General features: G+C 37.0%; 2 protein-coding genes across 2 annotated transcripts; one reads left to right on the top strand and one right to left on the bottom strand.

Moving 5' to 3' along the window:
- The first annotated feature begins 7,951 nt into the window (after nucleotides 1-7,951).
- Nucleotides 7,952-10,980, top strand: LOC141655778 (uncharacterized). The gene is made up of 2 exons (XM_074462836.1): nucleotides 7,952-8,406; nucleotides 9,521-10,980. Exons 1-2 carry the CDS (start codon nucleotides 8,108-8,110, stop codon nucleotides 10,908-10,910), a joined length of 1,689 nt encoding a protein of 562 aa, XP_074318937.1. The 5' UTR covers nucleotides 7,952-8,107; the 3' UTR covers nucleotides 10,911-10,980.
- Nucleotides 10,981-11,133: 153 nt separating this feature from the next.
- On the bottom strand, nucleotides 11,134-20,288 carry LOC141656328 (preprotein translocase subunit SCY2, chloroplastic). The gene is made up of 14 exons (XM_074463180.1): nucleotides 20,128-20,288; nucleotides 18,080-18,583; nucleotides 17,467-17,555; nucleotides 16,787-16,866; nucleotides 16,599-16,688; nucleotides 15,978-16,069; nucleotides 15,691-15,774; nucleotides 15,058-15,199; nucleotides 14,057-14,173; nucleotides 13,157-13,286; nucleotides 12,908-13,031; nucleotides 12,487-12,593; nucleotides 12,260-12,375; nucleotides 11,134-11,707 (listed from the first exon to the last, which is right to left on the bottom strand). Exons 1-13 carry the CDS (start codon nucleotides 20,165-20,167, stop codon nucleotides 12,286-12,288), a joined length of 1,689 nt encoding a protein of 562 aa, XP_074319281.1. The 5' UTR covers nucleotides 20,168-20,288; the 3' UTR covers nucleotides 11,134-11,707; nucleotides 12,260-12,285.
- Between the last annotated feature and the right edge of the window lie 3,534 nt (nucleotides 20,289-23,822).

The raw sequence follows: 23,822 nt of genomic DNA, 5'->3' as shown, positions 1-23,822 counted from the left end.
ATAACGACCTTGTTAATAATTGAGTTTTTTTAACGTGTGCCTTAGGGCAGACATTAAGAGTCTAAATATAGAAAGAATTAAAAGAATATTTCACTAAATATGGAATAAATGAGTTGATTCAGGGCACACGTTAGAAAAATCTTAATTTATTAACATTCGTTCAAAAATGTCTTAAAATGAATATTAAAGGTAAACAAATAACTGAGAGTACTAATTTATAAGCTATATGATCAAGATTACGAACTTAGATTGCCTGGTTAATTGTTTAGCTTGGTGACTATATTTTCGAATTAATAGTCGAATAATAAGGCCTAGGCTTCAATTACAGTAATCAAATCATTTTGTAATCTTGAAATAGTAAAGTCTGACTTAAGGGTAAAATTAAAGTGTACCTCAATTATTATTTTCATTAAATAAGTTTTAAAAAAAATAGAATAGCGGAAATAATACATCAATATTATTCACGTAAATTCAATTTTATAAGTAAAATAGGATGTCATTAAATTTTGTTATATCTTTTAGGATTACATATATAACATTATATGTACTTCAGTAGATCTAATTATTTGTTTACTTTTTTAACTCATTTTTAATAAACTTTTAATTAAAGGTAAATAAATAATTGGGACGGAGTAAATAATTATCAAAAAAGGTTCGAGAAAACAAACCTTATAGGAGTATATCGTTATATAGTACTCCGTATATATGTACATCATTATGCATGCGTAGCAAATCCTATTTGATTTCTGTTGTATTCGGGGATTGGAATTATAACACAAATCATTGACTCGCCCTAGTGGTATATAATTAATTAATTAATTATATTTTTTTTACTCCTAGTAGTATTTTAGAAATATAACAAACATTTGTATATTCAATAATTCATCTTGTTAATTGCATACACTAATAACCGTACGTAATGGCAAATATTACTGTAAAACCGTTTTACATATAAGTATTACTGTAAAATCGGTTATTATTTTACTTAAGTACCCATGCAAGCGTGTTATCAATAACCTTTATGTAGTTATTTAGGTAAATAGAAGCAATGCGATTACAATAAATTTATTGAAAAACCGTCTACTAAAAGAGACGACCTCTAAACTACGAGTAATTCAAAAAAAAAAAGTTTGAGAAAACAAACCTTATTATACAGAGTATATCGTTATATAGTATTCCGTATATATGTACATCAATATGCATGCGTAGCAAATCCTATTTGATTTCTGTTGTATTCGGGGATTGGAATTATATCATCGATCACCTCATCATATTCTCATAACCCTAACACAAATCATTGACTCGCCCTAGTGGTATATAATTAATTAATTAATTAATTAATTAACGATTTTTTTTACTCCTACTAGTAGTATTTTAGAAATATAACAAACATTTGTATATTCAATAATTCATCTTGTTGCATACACTAATAACCGTACGTAATGGCAAATACTACTGTCTACTGTAAAACCGTTTTACATATAAGTATTACTGTAAAAATCGGTTATTATTTTACTTAATAAGTACCCATGCAAGCGTGTTATCAATAACCTTTATGTAGTTATTTAGGTAAATAGAAGCAATGCGATTTTACAATAAATTTATTGAAAAACCGTCTACTAAAAGAGACGACCTCTAAACTACGAGTAATTCATAAAGCAACATAAATGAGATGGCTACTCAACATTGCATGGACATCATATATTCAAACTATAGGTAACTTCCACCATGCATCGTCTTAAATTATCTTCCCATTTTGACCCCCACCCTTCATATAAAATTACTTGATACTTACGTTACTTCGATCACTATAAATTCAACTTGTATCACTACTAAAAAAAACCAACATCATAGGAACATATAATAATAATAATCTCCCAAAATTATAGCATTGTTAAAACAATTAAAATAAATTCCTAAGTCATAATATATTGTTACTAATTTTAACCATGGCTCGCTCGAGCGTGATTATCCTTATAATCATGTTGGTCGGATTAGTCATTTTGGTCGTTCCTAATGAAGCGACAAGGGTTTTAAAAGAAAGTACGAATGGAATGTCTATGAAGGGTAATCTGATGGAAATTGCCCTCCATCATAAGGGAGTCACCATGTTTTCTTATGGTGGTCGCCCTAAGAATGGAGGGCATGGAATAATGCAAGATGAACACCATAATCTCTCATCTACGAGTGACCATGGCCGGTTTTTGCAGTCGGTCCCTAGTCCCGGTGTTGGACACTAGCTAGGTCTCATTTGCAAGATTGTGATTTGTGAAGTAATACTTTATGAAGGATGTGTTATGAGGTCATTATGTTTTATGTATTTACTTTATTTATGTATATACGGAATACAAATACAATAGGTAAACTACATAATTCAACAAATAGTTATATGGATCACTTAAACGGCAATGAAAGCGATCAAAAATTTAGAGGTATTGAATTCAATATCAGTATTATTTCATGCATCATATACGTACATGATTCAGTAGATGAATTTGCATGATGTACAATATTTAGAGTTAAATACAAGATTTTTATTTTATAATTCATTCAGGGCGGTTTCCAAGATTTCGGGGCCCTGTGCGAATAAGGGGGGCCTCAACTATAATTAAATTCTATCTCACTGGGTGAAATTTTGAGGTGCACACTTTGAGTGTTATGTTTTTAAGTTTTCTACGTTCAAAAAACTACTTACATGTTCACGTCATTATAAATTTGTCGAATACTTCCTCGGTTAGTATTGTTAATTTATAGATACTTTAATTAAAGGTAGACAAATGATTGACACAACCAGTATATATTAATTTATGATACTCTATTTTTAAAACTTTGTATGTGTTGTTACATAAGAGTGTTCTTCCATACTTTAATTTAAAATGTTTTAAATCCCTCAAAATATGATCATAATGATATAAAGAAATATTACGAGTCGTGTACTTCTGCAAATATTTAACACATGTTTGGATATAAATAAAATAGGAGACAAAAATTCTTTTAGAGTTTGATAAAGAACGTAGATAAGACTAAGTTTATTCACAGATCGAATATGACTCTTAACAACAATAAAAATGACTTACTTTATCATTAAGACTTAACTCATACGCTCTTATTTATTCCACTTTATCCTCAAACATATCAAAAGTATCAATAATAATAAATATGACCCACTTTTACACACACAATACACTATTCACGGGTCTTAAAGTGGGTCTTGGATATTTCCAAGATCCATTCTAAGACCAGTGAGAATCCTCTGTCCCATTTGGTGTCCCATTGTGTGTGCCACACTATTTAGCTTCTAACACATCAGCAAATTAATATATTTATTCCAATATTTTATTTTGTCATAAGTGATGTGTCGAAATGGAAGTGGTGTGCAGACCCGTCTTTGAGCCCGTGCGGCTGCACATGGCCCCCAAAATTTCAGCCCAAAAACCCAATTAATCAGACTATAATTAAATCTAGCGCATGAAAGAAGTATTGGTAGCATTGTGTCTAGGGATGGCAGTGGGTCGGGGACCCGACCCAGACCCTGAGGGTCGGACCCTAATGGGTCGGGTATGGGTCTCATTTTTTCAGATCCAATGGGTATGGGTCGGGTATGGGTCTTAAGAAAATATTTCGGGTCCGGGTCCGGGTCTAAGTTATGAGACCCATACCCGACCCTTAGACCCTTTATTAAAGAAAAAAAAATCAAAATTACAACTTTTCGGAATTCATACTCGTGTAGAAACCCAACTAAAGTCTCTTTCTCTTCCCTCATCCCATAAAGTGATAAAAATCAACCAAACTCTTCTGACAATACCACCACTCCACCACTGACACAAAAAAACCACCACCACATGATAGGCGACTGGCAACCAGCTCTCTAATAGCCGGCGACCGACAACCACCATTAACGGCAGATTAATAAACTCATAATGTTAAAGTAGTATGATTTTTTTTTTAATATTATAGACCCCATAGCTGTTAATCTTGTTACTAAAGTGGCTGAAACTCGGACCATGGGTAGACCCAGACCTACCCTTACCCATAGGGTCCGGTATGGGTCCTCAAATTTTAGACCCTTGCGGGTCTGGGTCGGGTACGGGTCCAAAGGAAAAATCTCGGGTCGGGTCCGGATCTAGGCGGACCCTACCCAGACCCTACCCATTGCCATCCCTAATTGTGTCCAAGTGGTCTGCCTTTTGCCTTCCATCGTCATATCCCGTGTTCGATTCTTATTAATGTTCAGTCTTTCTCTTGCTTGCATTTAATAGTGGGCCCCACATAATTGGTTTTAATTCCATATTCCTATTTTAGCAAATGAGAGTATAAAACGGTATTGAGAGTTGAGGCCCAGCAGGTCAGCACAATATTTTTCACCTTTTAAGAGTTCAACCAAATTTAAAATAATCTATGTTCAACTAAATTGTAGTCGACCCAAATTATTTTGGGATCACAAAAAATTCAGAGAGACGGTCTCTCAATAGCGTTATTGAGAGACCTCTCACATGATAGGGTGAGTGACCCATTGAATTTCTTTTTTCCTTATTATGTCTTCCACTAAATTAGTGGCAGACAGTCTCTCACGAGACCTACTATTTTGGGATTAAGGCTCTAATGTTGTTGTTAGTTGTCTGTTATAAGTAAGATTTCACTTAAAAAAGACCCAAGGATGACGGGAGATGACGTTCAATTTCGCTCATGAGATTTAAATAACTAATAAATTTATATTTGTACGTGGGTTTAATTTATTATTTCATTTAGCATCCTAAAATGACTTTATAATAAAACTTAGGTTTTATTTCATAATATGTTTAAATTTCAAGCTTTATTTTCGATTGGTAATTGAAATTTAGATTTACACAAAAGTTAGAAAAATTCGTTTTTGAACAGTTACAAGGGCCCATTTTTAAATTTCGCACAGGGGCCTCTTACTCTCCAAGACGGCCCTGGTGGTGTGTGGCACACACAATGGGACAGATGAGCCTGATTGTTCTAAGACTTCTCTACAGTGATGCTACTTTATCCCTCAAAATGTGCAAGTTTGATGCTCACACTTTGCCCAGACCCATGTTAAGACTAGGGATAATCTCAGTCTAAAGATGACTAAAGAAATGCACGTGGACCCCGATTAAATGTTACCGTAACAAAAAAAATAAAAAATAAAAAATAAAATAATAGGTGAGAAATTGTTTTAAGTGAATTGAATTAAACAAAATTTAACGGATTTGAACTGGTCTTAATTAGAGTGAAAGAACCTTAACTGAACTAAAATTTAAGAATTGAAATTAAGTCTAAAAGAGCATGACCTTAATAGTTAAGAGTGTGATTTTTCATGGCATTATCAATGGTCAATAATTTTAGGTTGCAAAAGTTCGAGATAGGACAGGTCGGCCCATAGAATTTTGGGTTTGGATCGTTTTCGGGTAAATAGAATGTGGCATGTTATATGTGGACCTATTTAAGTTCTTTTCTTTGCCATTATCTCTGATAAGCAATTAGCTGGTGCATTTTAAAATACTTGGCCCTATGTTTATCTTGCAAATAAACGGTCGTGAACTTTTATGTGAGCAACTTTAACAATTATTCCAAATAATTCCAAGGAATGGTTACATATATTTAAAATACCACATTTTGTGTGATAATAATATACTCCGTAGTATATATAAGATTAGATTTGGGAAAAAAAAGTAAGAGTAAAGTAAGGATCGAAACTTTACAGGTGAACTCTAATAATTATTATGAGTAGTATAAGATGAGCAAAACTAATTACACATTTCTCGGAATCACGCAATAAATAGAGATTTATGCATATACGATTCTAAACATAGCTTCTTCATATTCGATCATTCATCAAAAATTATAATCAAAACAATACTATTATACTTCATACGAAATATTAGCCTTTTATAATCCAGAAGAAAATAAAATATAAACAAATCATTCAAAAAAATATTTATCCAAAAATTATTGTGACTTACAGAATAGTATATTTGATGGAAAACAAAAAAAAAATTATTTAAAGGCTTGAAAGCATTGGAATTGAAACAATGAATTGGAGAATAAGAATAGGTTTATAACTAATTAGTATTTATGCATATTATAACACTATGATAAGATCAAATTGACATGTGCATCGTACTTTAACAATTTGGCTAAGCAATTTGATTTGTAACCTGTTTGACAAAATAAAAATAGAACATAAGTGTTACAAAGGAGACTAAAGTGTAGGAAAGAGTGAAGGACAATAATGTAACAACATGTCAACAACTTGTTAAAGATTTTTTGCTACCATTCGATATTTCTAATACACCATTGTAGAAAAAAAGAAAAACCGACAAAAATAAAAGAGTCATCCAAACCAAGAAAAAATTCTGTAAAGAAGATCCATAGCCATTATTTCGAATCTCATGCATTGTTATTGATATGTGAGTATGTCATCCTCCTATAATATTAATAGAAACACACACACACACACACACACACACACACACACACACACACACACACACACACACACACACACACACACACACACACACACACACACACACACAAATAACTAATAAAATTCTAATTAATTCAAAACATAATAAAAATAAAAAGTGAAACAATTAATTTAGTTCTCATTGTATAGTTTACCTACCAATTTTTTGAACAAAGTTGAAAATTCATTCTCCTGCAATATTAATATAAACACAAAAAAGTAACTAATAAGATTCTAATTAATTCAAAACATAATAAAAATAAAAAGTGAAATAATTAATTTAGTTCTTTAGCTATTCCTTACCTACCAATTTTTTGAATAAAGTTGGAATTCATTCTCCTGCAATATTAATACAAACACAAAAAATAATAACAAATTAATACAAAACATAAGAAAATAAAAAACGAAACAATTAGTTTACTTTTCTATGTATACTTTAGGTGCTATTTTTTGAATAAAATTGAAAATTAGGGTGAATATAATAGTTATATATATGAAAAATTCTATTACAAATTCTCTCAAAATTTTTTGAATGAAAGAAAAATAAAAAAATATGGTACATAAAACGGAGTTTATATAGTAATGCTGAAAGGAAAGTTAAAAAGTCATTTAATTAAATAAAGGAAATAATGGTGAAATAATGGTTAAATAAATAAGGTAAATAAAAAAAATTACGAGAGGAGATCAATGGCTTACAATTTTTTTTTGTTTTTTTTTTGTTTTTTGTGTTTTTACCTTATATTTTTAAATATTTTTACCTTATATTTTTTAATTTTCTTAAATTGGTAATCCATATCACTTTTTTTTACCATGTCACATTAAAAGTTGCCACGTCACAATTAAACTTGCAATGTCACATTTTTTAAGTTAGCATTTTAATAAGATTTTATAGATTTGCAATTCAATTCTTCCAATCAAATGGTCAATCGTCTATCAAGGTTAGGGGTGTTAATGAGACGAGATAGCTCGCGAGCTACTCGAGATCGGCTCGGTCAAAGCTCGGTCAAAGCTCGGCTCGTGCGAGCTCGACTCGGGCTCGGGCTCGGCTCGAGATCTTAATGAGTCAAGCCGAGCAAAGGCTGGCTCGACTCGAAAAGCTCGCGAGCAGCTCAAACTTGTGTGATTACATCATATATTGCTCATATTTTATGAAAAATTATCATGATTTTATTTTTGTATCACACATATCAAATGTCTCGTTGATTCGCAAAATGTTTTTTTATATATAACCTCCGAACCTTGTTATTGAAAATATCGAAGATAAAAATATATAAAAAAAAAACAGTTTTATATATAGGCTCGATTTGGGCTCAAGTTTGGCTCGAGCTCACATTAAAGCTCGCAAGCTTTATAACGAGCACATTTTTTTCAAGCTCGGGTAAGCTCGAGATCGGCTCGAGCTCGAGTTTTAGTTCTTGAGCACAAGCCGAGCAAGGCCAAGCTCGCGCTCGGCTCGGCTCGTTAACACCCCTAATCAAGGTAATATCATCACTCTCATTCGTTCTTTAATTTTCGTTTGGTGTTTGATTCTGATTTTCATTTCTGTTTTCTATACGTGAACGGTTTAGCGTCGTTAAAGGACAACGAATTCAACAGATTAAAGCCGACATTCATGATTTCCGTCAAACTGAGTCGATGTCCGTTGCGGTATACTATAGTAAATTGAGTCAATTGTGGGATGAACTCGATAAATATGAACCAATTATAAAGTGTAAGTGTCAAAAGTGCGATTGTGACGTTGAAAAGCAACATGTGGCACGTAGAGACTCGGAACGTCTTCATCAGTTTCTCCTTGGATTGCTTCCTCAACCCTATGAGTCTCTCCGGTCTGTGCTTCTTTCTCAAAACCCGCTACCGACGTTGCATCGTGCGTTCCACATTATCTTACGTGAAGAACTTGCTCGTACTCAATCTCCTCCGCCTCTTTTGATGAGGTTTGATCTTCTTTTCTTTCTTTAGATATAAGATCATACTATCATAGTGATAATAAGACAAATTAATGGTTAACCAGCTGATGTGGAGAGTCTTAAGACGAGTCTTGGTGATAATCTCACCCTTGTAGGTTATAGGTAGCGGAATGCTACTACTACCTATTCATATGTGGTTGGAAATAAGCGCTTTTTACAAAACGGATTTTCTAACATGTGCCCTGATCAGAGCACACGTTAATAAGTTAATTAGAATTTTTTGGCAAATTGGTGTTTATTAGCAAAATAATTAGGGAATTGGGGTTGGTTTGAAACTATTTAGATTTATGGTGTCCACGTCATCAGTTTTTATTTTTTTTTCCAGTTTTTATGGTAAGCCGCTAAGTTTATTAGCGGCTTACTATTTTTTTTTTTTTTTTTTTTTTTTTAAAAAAAAAAAAAAGTGAATAGTAAAGCCGCTAAGAAACTAGCGGCTTAGCGGCTTTACTATTCATTTTTTTTTCAAAAACCGTCACCTTCTAACACTGATGACAGCCTATTCTAGAAATGAATAACCACCAAAGCCGTTAAGAAAGTTAGCGGCTTCCTTATTTCTCTATTTTTCATAAGCTTATGACATTTATTATCAAAAAAATGACAAAAAGACAAAGCCGCTAAGAAACTTAGCGGCTTTGCCTAAAAATTGGAAAAAAAAATGAAACTGATGACGTGGACACCATAAGTCTAAATAGTTTCAAACCAACCCCAACTCCCTAATTATTTTGCTAATAAACACCAATTTGCCAAAAAATTCAGTTAATTATATAAAGTTTGTTGAGAATATTTTACTAACTATGGTAAACGTGGGTTTGTCTAATTAGCTTATTAAAAGGGCACATGTTAGAAAAACCCGGCATCTTGGTTGTTTCCTTTTATATACAAGGACGTAATTTTCATCATGGGTCATTCTAAAACAGTCTGTTTGTGTTGTTAACACGAGGGAAGCCCTTGAGACACTGAGGGAATGTCGTCAATGTTGTGCACTCTCTATTTGAATTAGTTATTTTCTCGTTGCACTTGAAACACTGAGAGAATGTCGTCAAAGTTAGTGTTAATGAAAGTCCTTTGCAATTAATTTCAGGAGAATGGCAGCAGCAGAAGAAGAGTTTGCAAATTTGAAAGAAAAGGTGGAATTTTTTTGTGACAAATACGAGATAAATTACGACTGGCAGATGAGAAAACCAGACAAATGGGGAGCGCAACGACAGACAGAGAACGATAAACCAGTCTACTGCGTTGCCTTATCTCATGACAAATGGTCTCTAAAGAATGAAGATTTTAGCAGCGATGAAGTGCAGAGTTTTATAATCCAGATCTTTATCCTAGTCCCGGAAAATTGCTCCCTCTACCATTTTGCCAATTTTATAGCTTCCAGTGAAGGGACCGCCTGCGTGGCTGCTAACTCTAAGATTTACGTATTTGGTGGTGGCTGTGGAACCCGTGTCTGGTACATGGACGCGGTGGGGGAAGGTGATAAGCAAGGGAAGGAGTGGAAACAGGCCAAAGCGTGCTTTAACCGTGAAAAGTGTAACCCTCTCTCATTTTCACTCGGGAATAAGATATACGCCCTTGAGACTCTCTATTTCCCGACCTCTGGTAATGGTTATGGGATAACGGAAGAACAGATTGGAAAAGTTGATGATGATTACTGCTTTGAGGTACTGGACACTAGCACTGATGGCTCCTGCTGGCGTTCTTTGTGCAAACCTCCTTTTCCCTTTGGTGGATCCGCTGTTAATGCGTCTTGGTCTTCTGATGGAGGTGATGATCAAAATGATGACTCGAGAATCTTCATTGAAGCTTGCTACGATTACACCAAGTATCTATTTGTATACGATGTGGGAATTGACACCTGGGGCAAATTTAAACAGCATTGTCCACTGAAACTTGTTCATCATCCGTCGCTTTATCTAGATTATAATCCTTTCTATACATGGGCTCTACACTCGATTGGAAAAGATTTCGCACCTTTTCCGCCTCATGAGCCGTACACTGGTGACCTCCGTGTCTTGACGGGTTTGAAACGGTCCATACCAGAACTACAGCAGATCGCTTCTGAGTGTCAGAAGGGGTTATCTCTGCCCTTTCCTGTTCGGGTTGAAACTGACAGGATGGTAAAACTGAGTGTACCGTGTAAGAATTCATCCCGCTGTCTGACAGGAATGGATTTGGAGTCGCTCTGGACATTACATTGTCTTCCGGTTGAGAAAATGATATTTTGGCAAGCCATTCATTTGGGTGGCTCCAGTTTTTGCACGCTTGCGTACTATATTCATACGTTCTGCTGCAGTAAACATACACATCTGTATGCCCGGGTTGCCAATTTTGATATCACCACCGATGCAGCAGCAGCTGGTGTTGATGCTAATGAGCCCGTCTTTTCTGCTGAATATGGCGCCAACAAATTGTACTTGGTTAGCAAAGGTTTTGGAGCTTCCCCACTTCCCTGCAGCAAACTGCAGCCTGTTTAACCCTGACACAGTTACTGTTTATATGCTTCAGAATTGTTATCAGTAAGACAAATCGACTTTATGAAGTAATTTCCCGACTTATATTTTGTACCGAGTTTATCGCGGTCTCAAAAAGCAAACTCTTAACAATTTTTTGCTTCTACATTTAAAAACATGAAGTTACTGGTGTATTTTCATATCATCATTTTTTTATGAACTGTGTACATACTGTGGGAGAAAAGTCGGTCAAAGTCGATATATTAAAGCTCGCCACAAATTACCAAAATTTGCAAAACAAGTAATATTGGGAACAAGAATGTACAATCTAAGACGACACGAGATAACTACTCGTCTGACGGAGAGCCCCGGTTGCTCAATGCTTTACATTGGTTCCCTTCAACAACTTACATGTCTAACTCCCAACATTAGTCTATAAAAATACAGAAACATTCTACTTCTTCTTTAAATATACAGATAATTCAACTTATTGCCTTTTTGCTCAATAATTTTGAATTGTATTTTTTTTTCTCCGCCGTTACTTCACCCAGAGTTCTTCCTTGTGGCTAGAAAGAGAAGTTCAACTCCTAGTTAATATACTTTACGACCTGGAGGACTTCCTTGCGCAAATATTTCCTACGAAAACTGAAGTATAATGCGGGTCTTCTGAGACTCCGTGAGAGATGCTTCAGAATTTCAACGGTGTTGGAATCTGGTACCCAATAGTTGTCAGTTTCGATAGCTTTCTGTTGACCTTTAGCAATAAAGTCGCAACTATTGTCGACTTCAGTAGCTTCGACACGAGGATAAGAGATAACCTTCTGTGAAACAATGATCTCATATCAGTGGTTGAGGATCACAAAACTTCGTATACAAGCTTTTCAACCATCAGCATGTAACATGACTGACTAATTCATAGCAACTCATGGTTTCATCTTAAGATCTTATAAGGTTATGAATCTTACGATCAGATCGTTTAGCATGTACTCCCTCTGTCCCGGTCAATTGTTGTCCTTTGGTTTTGGCACAAAGACCAAGGAAGGAGGAAGGGGCCAATTACTAAAAGACAAGTGGAACAAACTGAGTGTGAATGATCAAATTGCTCATCAAGTTCATTCTTAAAATAGAAGGACAACAATTGACTGAGACACCCCAATATAGAAAAGGACAACAAATGATCGAGACAGTTGGAGTAACTTTTAAGATAAATCTGTGACTTATAGCTATAAATGGAGTAATGTTTATATATCACCACGCTCCAAGTCGGAAAAACCTCATTATATCTTGACAACTCATGGTTTCATTTTGAAATATAACATGACTGACTAATTCATAGCAAAGACAAAGGAAAGTAGGGAATATGAAGATGATACCTGTATATCAGAAACACGTGAGCCAATCACAAGCCATACCGCCTAAGAACTTTGGTAAGGGTTGGCATTACGTTGTAGGCTTGATAGGACCGTCTGAGATCAATGATTGAGCCCACCTGCAGTCGGAGAACAAGTCCTTGAATAAGCACTTCGGGTTCTTTGAGACATATAAAACAATGATTAACATTAGCCGCAGTAAACTGAAGTGGGACGTGAATCAGACTTACGATAATGAGAATTGAGGTAAATCCAATGGCATAGCTCTCATTAATGCGCCTCAATCGATGATCAAGTATGCTCGAGGATGTGGCTAAGATACTCAGCAACAAGCCCCCTGTATATTGTTTGATAAGTGCATTAGAATCATGAATCCTCACAATTGACAAGACGAGGATAACCTCGGGAAACCATTTAAATACTCCTTCCATCCCATTAATATCCCTATTTGATTTTGGTAATAAACTCTTAACAGCAATTTTCCCAATTAAATATAATAAGAAAATAATTAATCTAGGTAACAAAAAAATTTGATACGGTACTTTTATATAACTGGACTACCGGAGAGATCAATGGCAGTTGATCATCAAAGTCAAAATGGGACAATATAAGCCAGAAAGCCGAGCTAAAAGCACGAGCTGTATAGCATACCCCAAAAACGTGTCGATGCTTGAATTTTAGTTAAATATTCCACTGTAGCCTTTCCAGGCTTTACATTCGGGATCCTAGCGCCCATCTTATTCAAGTATTCAGCAATTTCCTTCGGCATGTTTGCCTGAGATTTTCAACAAGTCGTCAACGGCGCAGTGTAGAATACAGGCAAATGATGAGAAGAAAAAGGAGCCATATTTGCAAAAGCATACAATAAATTGTATAAAAATTGTGGGGAAGTATACTTACAATGTCGAAAATATTGAAAACAAAGACAAAAAATGCATAAATTGCATAGTAAACCCAAGGTGCTGCTCCAATTGATGTCTCGGGATTCAGTATCTCTTTAACATGTCCCCAGAAACGTGAGCCAAGGAGACTGCCAACAAAACTTCAAGTTAGACTATAGAGCACCGAAATCGATTACATAATTGACTGAAAAGGCAAAGACAATAAGTAACACCAACACAGACATATACAAAACAGCGGCAGTTATGCAACCATCTTTCAGTTCTATTCTTATCATCAATTTTTGTGTTTTAGTATAACTACGAGTTCTTATAGTCCCATTTTTGTGTTTTAGTCTAACTACACAAATAACTTGTTTAGAATAGAAACACGGTATCAGAAGAGGACAATGCATAATATTACAGGACGAATTAAGCTCCTAAGTCAAATCAGGCGGAGAATAGGTAGACGAAAACATTCACATCAGTGTACCTATATTGAAGCAAGTAGGGTTTAAACTCCATTATATCCAAAAACCAGAAGGAGCACTTAATTTGGTTTCCGTACTACGTGAAGCAGTCACCCTAGTTATAATTACTACAATGCCTCCAAAGAAGCTGCTGCACCAGGTAAAAGGGGTCGGACAGGGTACCCTTCTGAACATTATCTCTCAAACCATCGAAATTTTAAATAAATAATGACAAACAAAACATTTTTCAAAGACACAACAGAAATCAAACCAAGTAAAGATGAATAACATGGCACCCTTTTAAGACCGTAATATTATGCTTGTAGCATGCGCGTGGAAGCAAAAAAAAAAAAAACTAGTAATAAAATGTTTTAGCAACATTGATATCTGGTTTCAGAATGGGATGCTCTCTAATCCAACGTTCACATTTACAATAGAGCAGAATTTATAACCTTGCTAGGATGCCTGGAAACGCCAAAAGGTATGTTGTGGTGAGAATAGGCTGCATTCCTGATGGGTTTATGTTGAAAGGGATATATGGCTCCACCTCCGTAACAGGAGACTCATTTCTGTGCAATTTGAAAGCAAATGGTTAACCTAATTCCATACTCCAATAGACAGCACCACAGGCATGTGATATAAAACAATAATAAAGGAGTCGTGTCAATGGATCGTCTTCTGAGGTATTCTTCAGGATAAATTAACATCTAAACTTAACTGCTACAAATAATCTTTTGCCACAACTCTCCTTGAAGTAAGAACGAAAGAGACATATCTATCAATGACTTCACGGAAATATCTATTTGTTCTTTACATTTTTGTTCATCTAACCACCACATTAGCTCATTAGCTTCTACTTATAATTGCAAGAGTTGTAATCAGAGGCTAAAAAATTCAAAACTAAAGTAACCAATTAAAAACAACATTACCCCAGCGGCTAAATGGCTCTCGCTGAGTCTCACCTGTAGCAGGGTAAGGGGGGTCTAATGTACTCAACCCTATCCATAGTACCCCCTCTATAACACATACCAGAGTATTAACTACCCACATTTCAAAATTCTCTTCACATATTTGTGGGCCATGGATAGTTTGGCGTGGATTGCAAGGAGTATTAAAAATCGGTTTTGGTCACAATTATTGACTTTTACGGCATAATCTCCCTAAATGCGATAAAATGTGGTCGCAATGACTTTCAAAACCTTTACAAAAACAGTCACCCCAGTGATGCAACATTGATTTAATACCACAGCCCTTATCCTAGATTCCTAGCGTCAACACACAAATAGATTGTTTTCAGATCACCCCTAATGAAACTTGCGTTGCAAAATGCATCTCCACTCTACCACTCTGCTACTTCGGGATATAAGAAGCGTGTTGAGTTTAGGGACCCATTTTGCTGTATTCTATCATATTCCAAACTAAAGTAACAAATCAATGTAAGAAAAAGAAATACCTTGCTGTAGAAGCGAGCTTAAAACCATAGTACTGAAGCTTGATTTTCCTGCAACCCTCGGTCACTACAACTGCCCACATGGTTACTGTCGTGAAGATGCCCAACACAGCTAAGGCATAAGGCCACCAATTTAAAGCGCTGCCTGCAGGAAAGTAGACGAAACGCGAACTTTAGAAGACAATTATTCTATACTTAATGTTTATGTCCAAGTTGCCCAACTGTTTTAATAATAAGATACAATTGCAGTAAACAGAAGAATTGTATACGCAGAAACTAATCAAGCAAATTGTCTGAAATAGAAAGGAAGTACATGCACACTTAAAACTTTCTCATTTTGAGGTTTGACCACTTTAAGATCATATGAAAGCTATATCTGTTCAACATAATAAATTTAGAAAGTGAACAAACCAAGATGAAAATATGGACGATAAGACGGGAAAGGAGGAAGTGTTTTTTAAGCTCAGAATTTGTGACTATTTATTAAAAGATAAATTCATCACTCAGATTTACAGAATATTTTGTATCAGGGCAGATGATCAAATAGCAACTCTTTCAGCACATATGCGGTCCTTTAAACTACTAGGGACAGAAAGGAAGTGTTTGTGCGATGCAATTTTATGTCCACTTTCATACCTGAAAACTGAGACAACATCTTGAATAATGTATCTGTGTAGCTCGTCAATATGCCCACACAAATTACCAGAGATGATCCTTGGCCTGAAATTCAATTTTGATTAGAGATGAAGAGGAAAATAAATAAAAGACATTACTTGATGAAAGATCAGATACACTGGTTTGAACTGCCAAACGCAATACTCTCATAACGATATGGTATGGAGCAAGACGATATAAAACCACAAAAAATTTGGCAACAAGCCATTTCAAACATTCTCAATCATAAGAATATGAAAATACCATACCAAATCCAGAATCGGAAATCTTATCACATATCCATGTCATACTCATCGCTCCGCACACCAGCAAGAGAGACGTAACCATCACATGCTTAACCCTGTGTTTGTGAGAGAAGTCAGAGTATACATTTAGTTATCAAAGTAAAGTCCAGAGTATGCAATAATATCGCCAGGAATTATCTATCATATGACGGCAAGCTTATCCTAGTATCCTAAAACTATAGTGAGCTATCTGTTCTATAAACTAGAAGGCCGAATTATCTGAGCATAACTAAAACCAGAAAAAACTCAGGAAGTAAGATCATTCGAGTTGCAAAAGATAATTTGGCAGAAGTCTTTAAATGTACCCTGTAGAAATATCAAATATGACATATGAATATTGGGGAAAACCAAAATAAATACAATGACATTTTGGCAGAACGGAAATCAGAGCATTTAATATTACAATAAAAAGATGGCAAAGGAGATGATGAAGCTGAAACGCAGAATGATCATATAAAAGTAGAATCCATATTCTACATATTGAAATTAATTTACACCTGACATCTCACAATATGCTCACCGCTAACAGTAAAAACACCACAAAATTAAGTATTACTTCTTCAAAAGGAATTATTCAGTAGTTACCTAAAACTAGCAGCATAGATAGAGTATTGGAGGGAGTTCCATGCCACTATCAAGGCTTCCAATATGGCGAAGCCAAGAGAAATCCACCATCTGAAAACTATCACTTCTCAGTGTTTGATTATTCCTTTTTAAATTAGATAACATTAAGGGAACATCTAGGGTCAAATAAGAAACAGTAGTGAACGCACATATAGCCCTTGATCTTCTCATGACCATCTAAGCCTTCTTTTCGCAGCTTGACCAAGGAAGGAACAATGTGACAAAGTATCTGCACAAAAACACAATAGTCACTTCAGTAGAAGCAGAAAAGAAAAAGATAATAAAAGACCAGAAAAAGAAAATATGCTTAATAAAACATGAAAACCATCTGTCAGTCTGTCACAGATAGGAGAATAACAAAGAGTCCATGGGGCGCACATACATTTCCGTTAAGTGCAAACTAGGCATACTGTGTTTGCAGCCAAACTATGTTTTCAAAAATAAATCATTTGTCCAACTATACCAATCTTTGGATGAAAAAAAGGTTAAAGTAAAGAGAAATAAACGTAGGGTACAATGGGACATAGGGAAGGGCATAACAGAAAAACCAAAATAATGTGGAAAATGCGTAGTAGTGCACTGTGCACCTTGTTGGCCGCGTCTTGTGTAAAAGACGCACCTAAGACGCCCGGGGCATTTTTTTGACAGATACCTCAATTGGTATTGGTTAAACTAAGATGCTATTGTTGAATTAATTATTTGTCTCAACATAATTTCATTATAAATGCATCAGGCATCTGCCATAAATTTGTGACAATAAGGTTATGAAGATAACATAATACATAAGAGTATAAGACACATACATAATTCAGAATTCAGGTCAACTAACCTGCATAAGAATTGATGCTGCTATCTGAGGGCTAATTCCTAACTGAAAAAGCGACATCTTTATTTCGGGAGCAAAATCACCAAGTTGATCTGTCACGATAAACAATAACTGATGGATTAAATTGATAAAATCTATGAGTTCTGCAAGTAGCCTGAATACTTCCAGTACTATACCAACTGAAACTACAGACGACTTATCAAGAGCAATATTGTTGACACTCCTGTTATTCTGAAATATGTAGTAGTATCAAAGTGAAACCATTGCAAAGTCCACTTGCCTTATACGGAGTATTTTTTTGTACATTGACTAAGACGACACCTTTATTACAGGATTATCTGAGGTTTCTTCAATCTACAACATTTTCAGAAAGATCTTACTGAGGAGAATGGAAAACTTTTCAACTTCAGTACTACCTAGACCATGCATCAAATTTTTTCCAAGCACCACCACATATACAAATAATCTCCTAAATCAACGGTGGAGACACGTAGAAGAACCTAGGGTCCAAGACACTAACTATTTCCTTCATCAAGTATAACCATAAAATGACAGTAATTGTAGCAAGTAGCAACACTAGATGATTCAGGCAAGGGAAAAAAAGAGAAGGACGTACCAGAAGCTCCTGCAGCAAAGCTCAAGTAATCTTGAGGTATGAGCCTTCGATCAAACCCAGGCAGAGGAATAAAGTATCCAATACGGCTAAGAACCAGCAATGCAGCAGTGACAAATAACCTACGTCGGATCTCACTCTTGAAAAAGGATTCAGCAGCACCATTAATGACAGAGCCAAAACGTACAAAGTTCAGAAACCTATTTTTGAAGGATTTACTAGCAGGTGGCAAATTATCACCATGATCAACACTATCATTTGGCGATGACACAAATTGTTGAACATCCAATTCGGACAGTGACATGTCACTGGGAAAAGGGTGTGTGGAAGACATAGCCTTGGCATGTTGAGACTCTTTTCCAGTGGACCTCAAGGACAAATCTCTTCTCCGTTTAGAGAAAAAAGGATCACTTGACCTGATAACATGTCTTTGTCGGACAAACAACGAAACATGATTTCTAGGAAGTAAAGGCTGGTATGACCTTCGACTAGGGGTAACATGTCTTCCTGCAAATTGCAAATGGACAGACATCAGCAATGTGGTTAGAAACCAATAACAGAACCTTGACCCTGCAAGTCTTGCATAAATGGCATCACTGATACAGGACACACATAATGTACACTGTAAACAATAAATGAAAGCTTTGGTAGTAGCTTAGTGATCTAGATGAAGTGTTTGTAACATGCAGAAATCTTAAAGTTGAAACATTGATCCTCGCTATCAAAAGAAGAAGTTTGTTCAATTCCTGTTTAAGTTTGATCAGAGACTGGAGCTCTCCCTCACCAGTTCACCTACAAGCCTGAAACTTGATCTCCAGACTACCTCTTTTAGGGCCTTGAACCAAATCATTGCAATGATAACACAATAATAGCTGTTGTAAGACAAACGCTCTGTTCGGAGATGAATGCTAGAGAGCCAAAATACTTGTTTAAGCAACACTCCTTAACTCATACACCAAATGAAACAACCTGCAACACTCCTTCACGCATACACCAAAAGAAACAACCTTCAGTGAAATTTCTTCTAGACAGTGAATATCAAGCGGTCACCATTTCATATCTCGGCTCTCAAAAATCAATCCAACTTTCATCCCAAAACCTAAGCTAAGTAAGACGAATGGCAGGTAATCACTCATCAAATACATTACAGCAACACAAATCCAATGTGTTCCAATAATTGCAAGCTCTTACTAATCAAGACAACGAAAAGACCAAGTCTTTCCCACAATCGGACTCATGTTCATAATTCCTCTCAAATCTTCCATGCTTCTATAATCGTAGTCTCCAATGTATCTATCAACTAATTTGATAACTTCCTTCAATTCTCTTGCTCTTCTAATTTATGCGCCAAGCTCAATTTACACAACACTAGTTTAACGGATTCGCTCAACCCCAACAAATAGTATCAGCTCAGATGTATTCTATTACATATACATACCTATCAGATACAGCTTATTCATATCGAATCAGGCAACCTAAAACTACACTAGCAAGTAACCCAATATACCTCCATTCAACATATCTTACAATCGGTACACTCAAAAACCAACAACAATAGCTAAAAACAAAGAAACTCTTGCTTCAGATTAAGCAACTTTATCAACAAGCCGCAACCCATCAAGGGAATCAACCAATTCAGTAATAAAGTTGGAAACTTTATCAACAATAAGCATAATTCAATCAATTTTAACACCATTTTGAAATCAATAGCCCGTCATAAACCGGTTAATCCGGGCCGAGTAAAGTCCAAGACCCATCAAGGGAATCAACCAATTCAGTATTAAAAGCAGAAACTTTATCAACAATAAGCATAATTCAATCAATTATAACACCATTTGACATCAATAACCCGTCACAAACCCGCTAACCCGGTTCAAGGAAGGTCCGTATGTACGCAGTCTTACCCCTAACCAAAAGAATGCATACTGGGTATCTATCTAATTATCAAATTCAGCATAAAATGATGCACAAAACAAAAATTACTTTGAAACAGAAATAGCAAAGCAATTAAAAGAAGAATTAGGAGAAAAAGGTGAGAGAGAGTGAATTACCAGAAGGAAGGAAGGAGATTGGAGGAGAAAGACGAAGCATTTGGATGAATATGGATGATTATGAGCCCCAATTTTATGGGTTTATCAGGGGTTTTGCTGCAAGTTTGCTGCTACAATTATACTTTTGAATTATCACAAATCCTTCTCTCAAAAACTAATATGAGTATGACTTAAACATAAAACCGGTCAAATAGGTAGATAAGACAAAAGGTAAAATATTGCGGGAATTATTATGTACACTTTGAACAAAATAAAGGTGGGAGATTATTAGTGATTAGTGAATAAAAGGAATAAACATAAAACAGGTCGAATAGACATATATAACAAAAAGTAAAATGTTGCGAGAGTTATTATATACACTTTGAACAAAATAATGGTGGGAGAAATCGGAAAGATCAAGTCGATGTCATGTCATATCGCGGTAGGGCAGAGTACGGATCGGGTATTTGATCCAAAGTGCTAATTCGGATCGGATATCCATATTAAAAATCCTGAAATTAGATATCCAATATCCAAACCAAATGTTTCGGATATCCAATGTTCGGGTATCCAAAATAATCGGATCGGATGCGGATATCCATCGGATATTCATACTTTTGAATTTACTTTAAAATTAAGTTTGAAACACGATTATATTCATAGTCTTACATGATGATTTTCTTTAGTATTCTTATTCCAATGTTCTCGACATAAAATTTAAGTATCACTTAGATATTTCTCTAATATTTTAAACACTAATTAAGTTGTTATATCAAATAAAATTTTATTTTCTCGAAATTATACTAGAAAACTATAGTTTCGGATCAGATCGGATATCCAAATGTTTTAATTCTAATATCCATATCCAAACCAAAACCAAAGATTTCGGATCAGATATCCAAACCAAACTTAACTTTCGGATTGGATATCCAAACATTCGGATCAGATATCGGATCAGTTTGGATAATCGGATTTTTTGCTCTGCCCTATATCGCGGTATGATTAAATCAAGTTAGGTTTGGGTTGCTTATGGGTCGGGTTAGTTCTTAGCTTGGATTTTCAGCCGGGTTTGGTTAGGCTATCAGATATATTTGTTGAGTCAGGAAAAAAGAAATTTAATGGATCCCTTACCCATCATGTGAGATGTCTCTCAATAACGCTATTGAGAGACCGTCTCTTGGGAGTTTTTGTGTTTTGCAAATCTGTCAAGCTTTTCAACAAGATATCGGCTACAAATGGTTAATTACTTCATGTTTGCTAACCTACCTTAGCTAGTCTTCCTTAAGACAATACTATCCACTTTAAGTTTTGTTCCGGGTGTAGTTCCGAAGCAGTTATTTGTTATCACTCGTGGCTTGTAGAATGACGTCCTTGATTGAATCCTCTTTTCGGTCTCCTGAAACAATGAACAAACTGAGGGCTCGGCTTTGGCCGAGCGTACTCACTCCGACGCTCAAGTCAGTGGACTTAAAGAGATAAGTTGTTGTTACTTGGCGAACTATATTTTGTAGAGAGATAAGGAAGATATTACCAGATGAATAGTGATTCTTAGGTTAGATTGTGGATCATTTCCTCAATAAGGGTTGAGGAGTATTTATAGACTTTCACCTTTTGTCACGTAGTGGCCAAGTGGCCAAGTGGCTAGCAGGTGGAAAGACTGATCTACCCTCGGCCGAGGGACCCATGGCAGGCCGACGGGCCCTATTGACTCGCCGCCGAGGGGTCTTGGATATGAGTACGCGGATATGTGCCCCGGCTGGATAGTCACCGTGGCCGGGACATAGGTGACAGGCCGACAAGTTGCGTCGGTTAGGCTGTCTAAGTCGTTGACTTGCTGTGGATATCTTTGACCTTGCTCAATATGTTGACTTGGTCGTGGTGCGAGAATATGCCCCATCAATTTGCCCCCAGCGTAGTCTATGTCGTGGTATGGACCTTCGATGAGTGTTGAGCGTATTCTGCGTAAGTAAAAATTTTTCTGCCCCGGCTTCTTCTACCTCGGCTTGGTTCTGCTTAGGCCGTACCATAGGGCCCTTACAAAGTGGTTGAAGAAATGAGGCCGGGTACATACCGGCTGACAGACATGGAGGGTGTGCCTTTGATGAGCAGTTGGAACACTGACAATCTCAGGAAGTACTTTGTATAGCGGCGGAGGTGTCTAAAACAATTGTTGGCACCCCAACGCATGTTTATATCTAATGGAGAATCATCCAAGTTTTCCATCAAAGTGTTTATCCCCTCCGTAGTCATATCGAGGTAGACGCCACGGCTCAAGCCGGACAGTCACCCCAAGAAGTAGACGCCACGGCAGTCACTACCAGCGCAGTTGATACTCGCGAAAGCGACCAACATGCCTTAGGAACGTATAAGTACAGTTGAGACGCAATTCTAGCCGCCTCGGCCAACCGAAGGCCTGACAGAGGAAGCGATCAATATGTCTACAGATACGAACGCTGTCGAGCCGTAACCTCTAGCCGCCTCGGCCAACCGAAGGCCTGGCAGGGGACACAACGGTCGATACGCTAACATGTTCACAACGGCGGTTGGAACGCAAATCGGACGCCTCGGCCAGACCGAGAGTGAAAGAGGAAGCGACCAACATGCTAACATGTTTAAGAAAAAAGACGTTAAACACAGTTGAAATACGCATTCTAACTGCCTCGGCCAGGCCGAAGGTAAAAACGAAAAAGCGCTCAATTAATAACGCAAGAAGACAAGTGAAGGATTGTGATCAAAACCCGGCCAAGTCGGGGGCCAATAAACAAGCTTTATTAAAAAATGATTACAAGTAAGGAGAATACGACGACGGTCCCCCATAGGGATAAGCCAAAACACAACCTACCAAAGTTTTACAAAATACAAGGAAAAGAAAAGCAAAAGGTTACAGACATATCATTTGAAGCGCCAAAAGATGGCGGGGAGGAAAGGCTTAATAATTGGCCCCGAACAGTGAAGCTATCCGAGATGCTTAAGGTGAGCCTGGTGACGACCGCTTGTCTCCCTATGCCTGTTCTTTGCTTGCCATCGACAACGTTAGCGATCGTCTTTGGTGGGCGACCCGAGAGGCGTGTTGGCGGCCTCGGCTTTCTTGGCGGCCTCGGCCTCGCCTCGGCTTTCTTGGCGACCTCGGCCTCGGCGGCCTCGGTTGCCTTCATCCTCTCGGCTTCCTCCTTGGCGCCTTAGCCTTCTCGGCAAGGGGGTCGCCTTCTCCGCGGCCACCTCTTCCTCCTTCTTCACCCTTGCCTCCTCCTTGGCCTTCTCCTCCGCGGCTTTCTCCTTAGCTTCAAGCTTGTCATCAAGCAGCTCGTCGAATCTTGGCCACGGAAAGGAGCCATCAAGAGGAAAGAGCTCCCCAATCACTTCCCTGGCGGCTTCCTCGGCCAGGTCCCGGTATTGGGCGCACATGTTAGGGAGGATCTCGCGTTGCAGCGTCTCAATGTCCTCCTCCCTCTGGGCGATGATAGCATCCTTATTCCGGACCACCTTCCCCTGGGCCTGAAACTTGGACCTCCATTCCTCCCTCTGCTTAGCATTAAAGTCGGCGACTTTCTGAAGGTGGTCACGCCCCTCCAGCAGCTTAGCAGCTTCAGCCGCCGCAGCCTCAGCCTTGGCTCTCTCAGCGAGGACCGCCTTTTCAGCGTCCTCCCTAAGTTTTCTCTCAGCACGGACTACCTCCGCAGCCTCAGCCTTGGCCCTCTCAGCCTCCTTGTTCGCTG

The sequence above is a fragment of the Silene latifolia genome, chromosome 5, assembly GCF_048544455.1.
Source record: "Silene latifolia isolate original U9 population chromosome 5, ASM4854445v1, whole genome shotgun sequence".
Taxonomy (NCBI): Eukaryota; Viridiplantae; Streptophyta; class Magnoliopsida; order Caryophyllales; family Caryophyllaceae; genus Silene; species Silene latifolia.
This window is presented reverse-complemented; position numbering and strand designations above follow the sequence as displayed.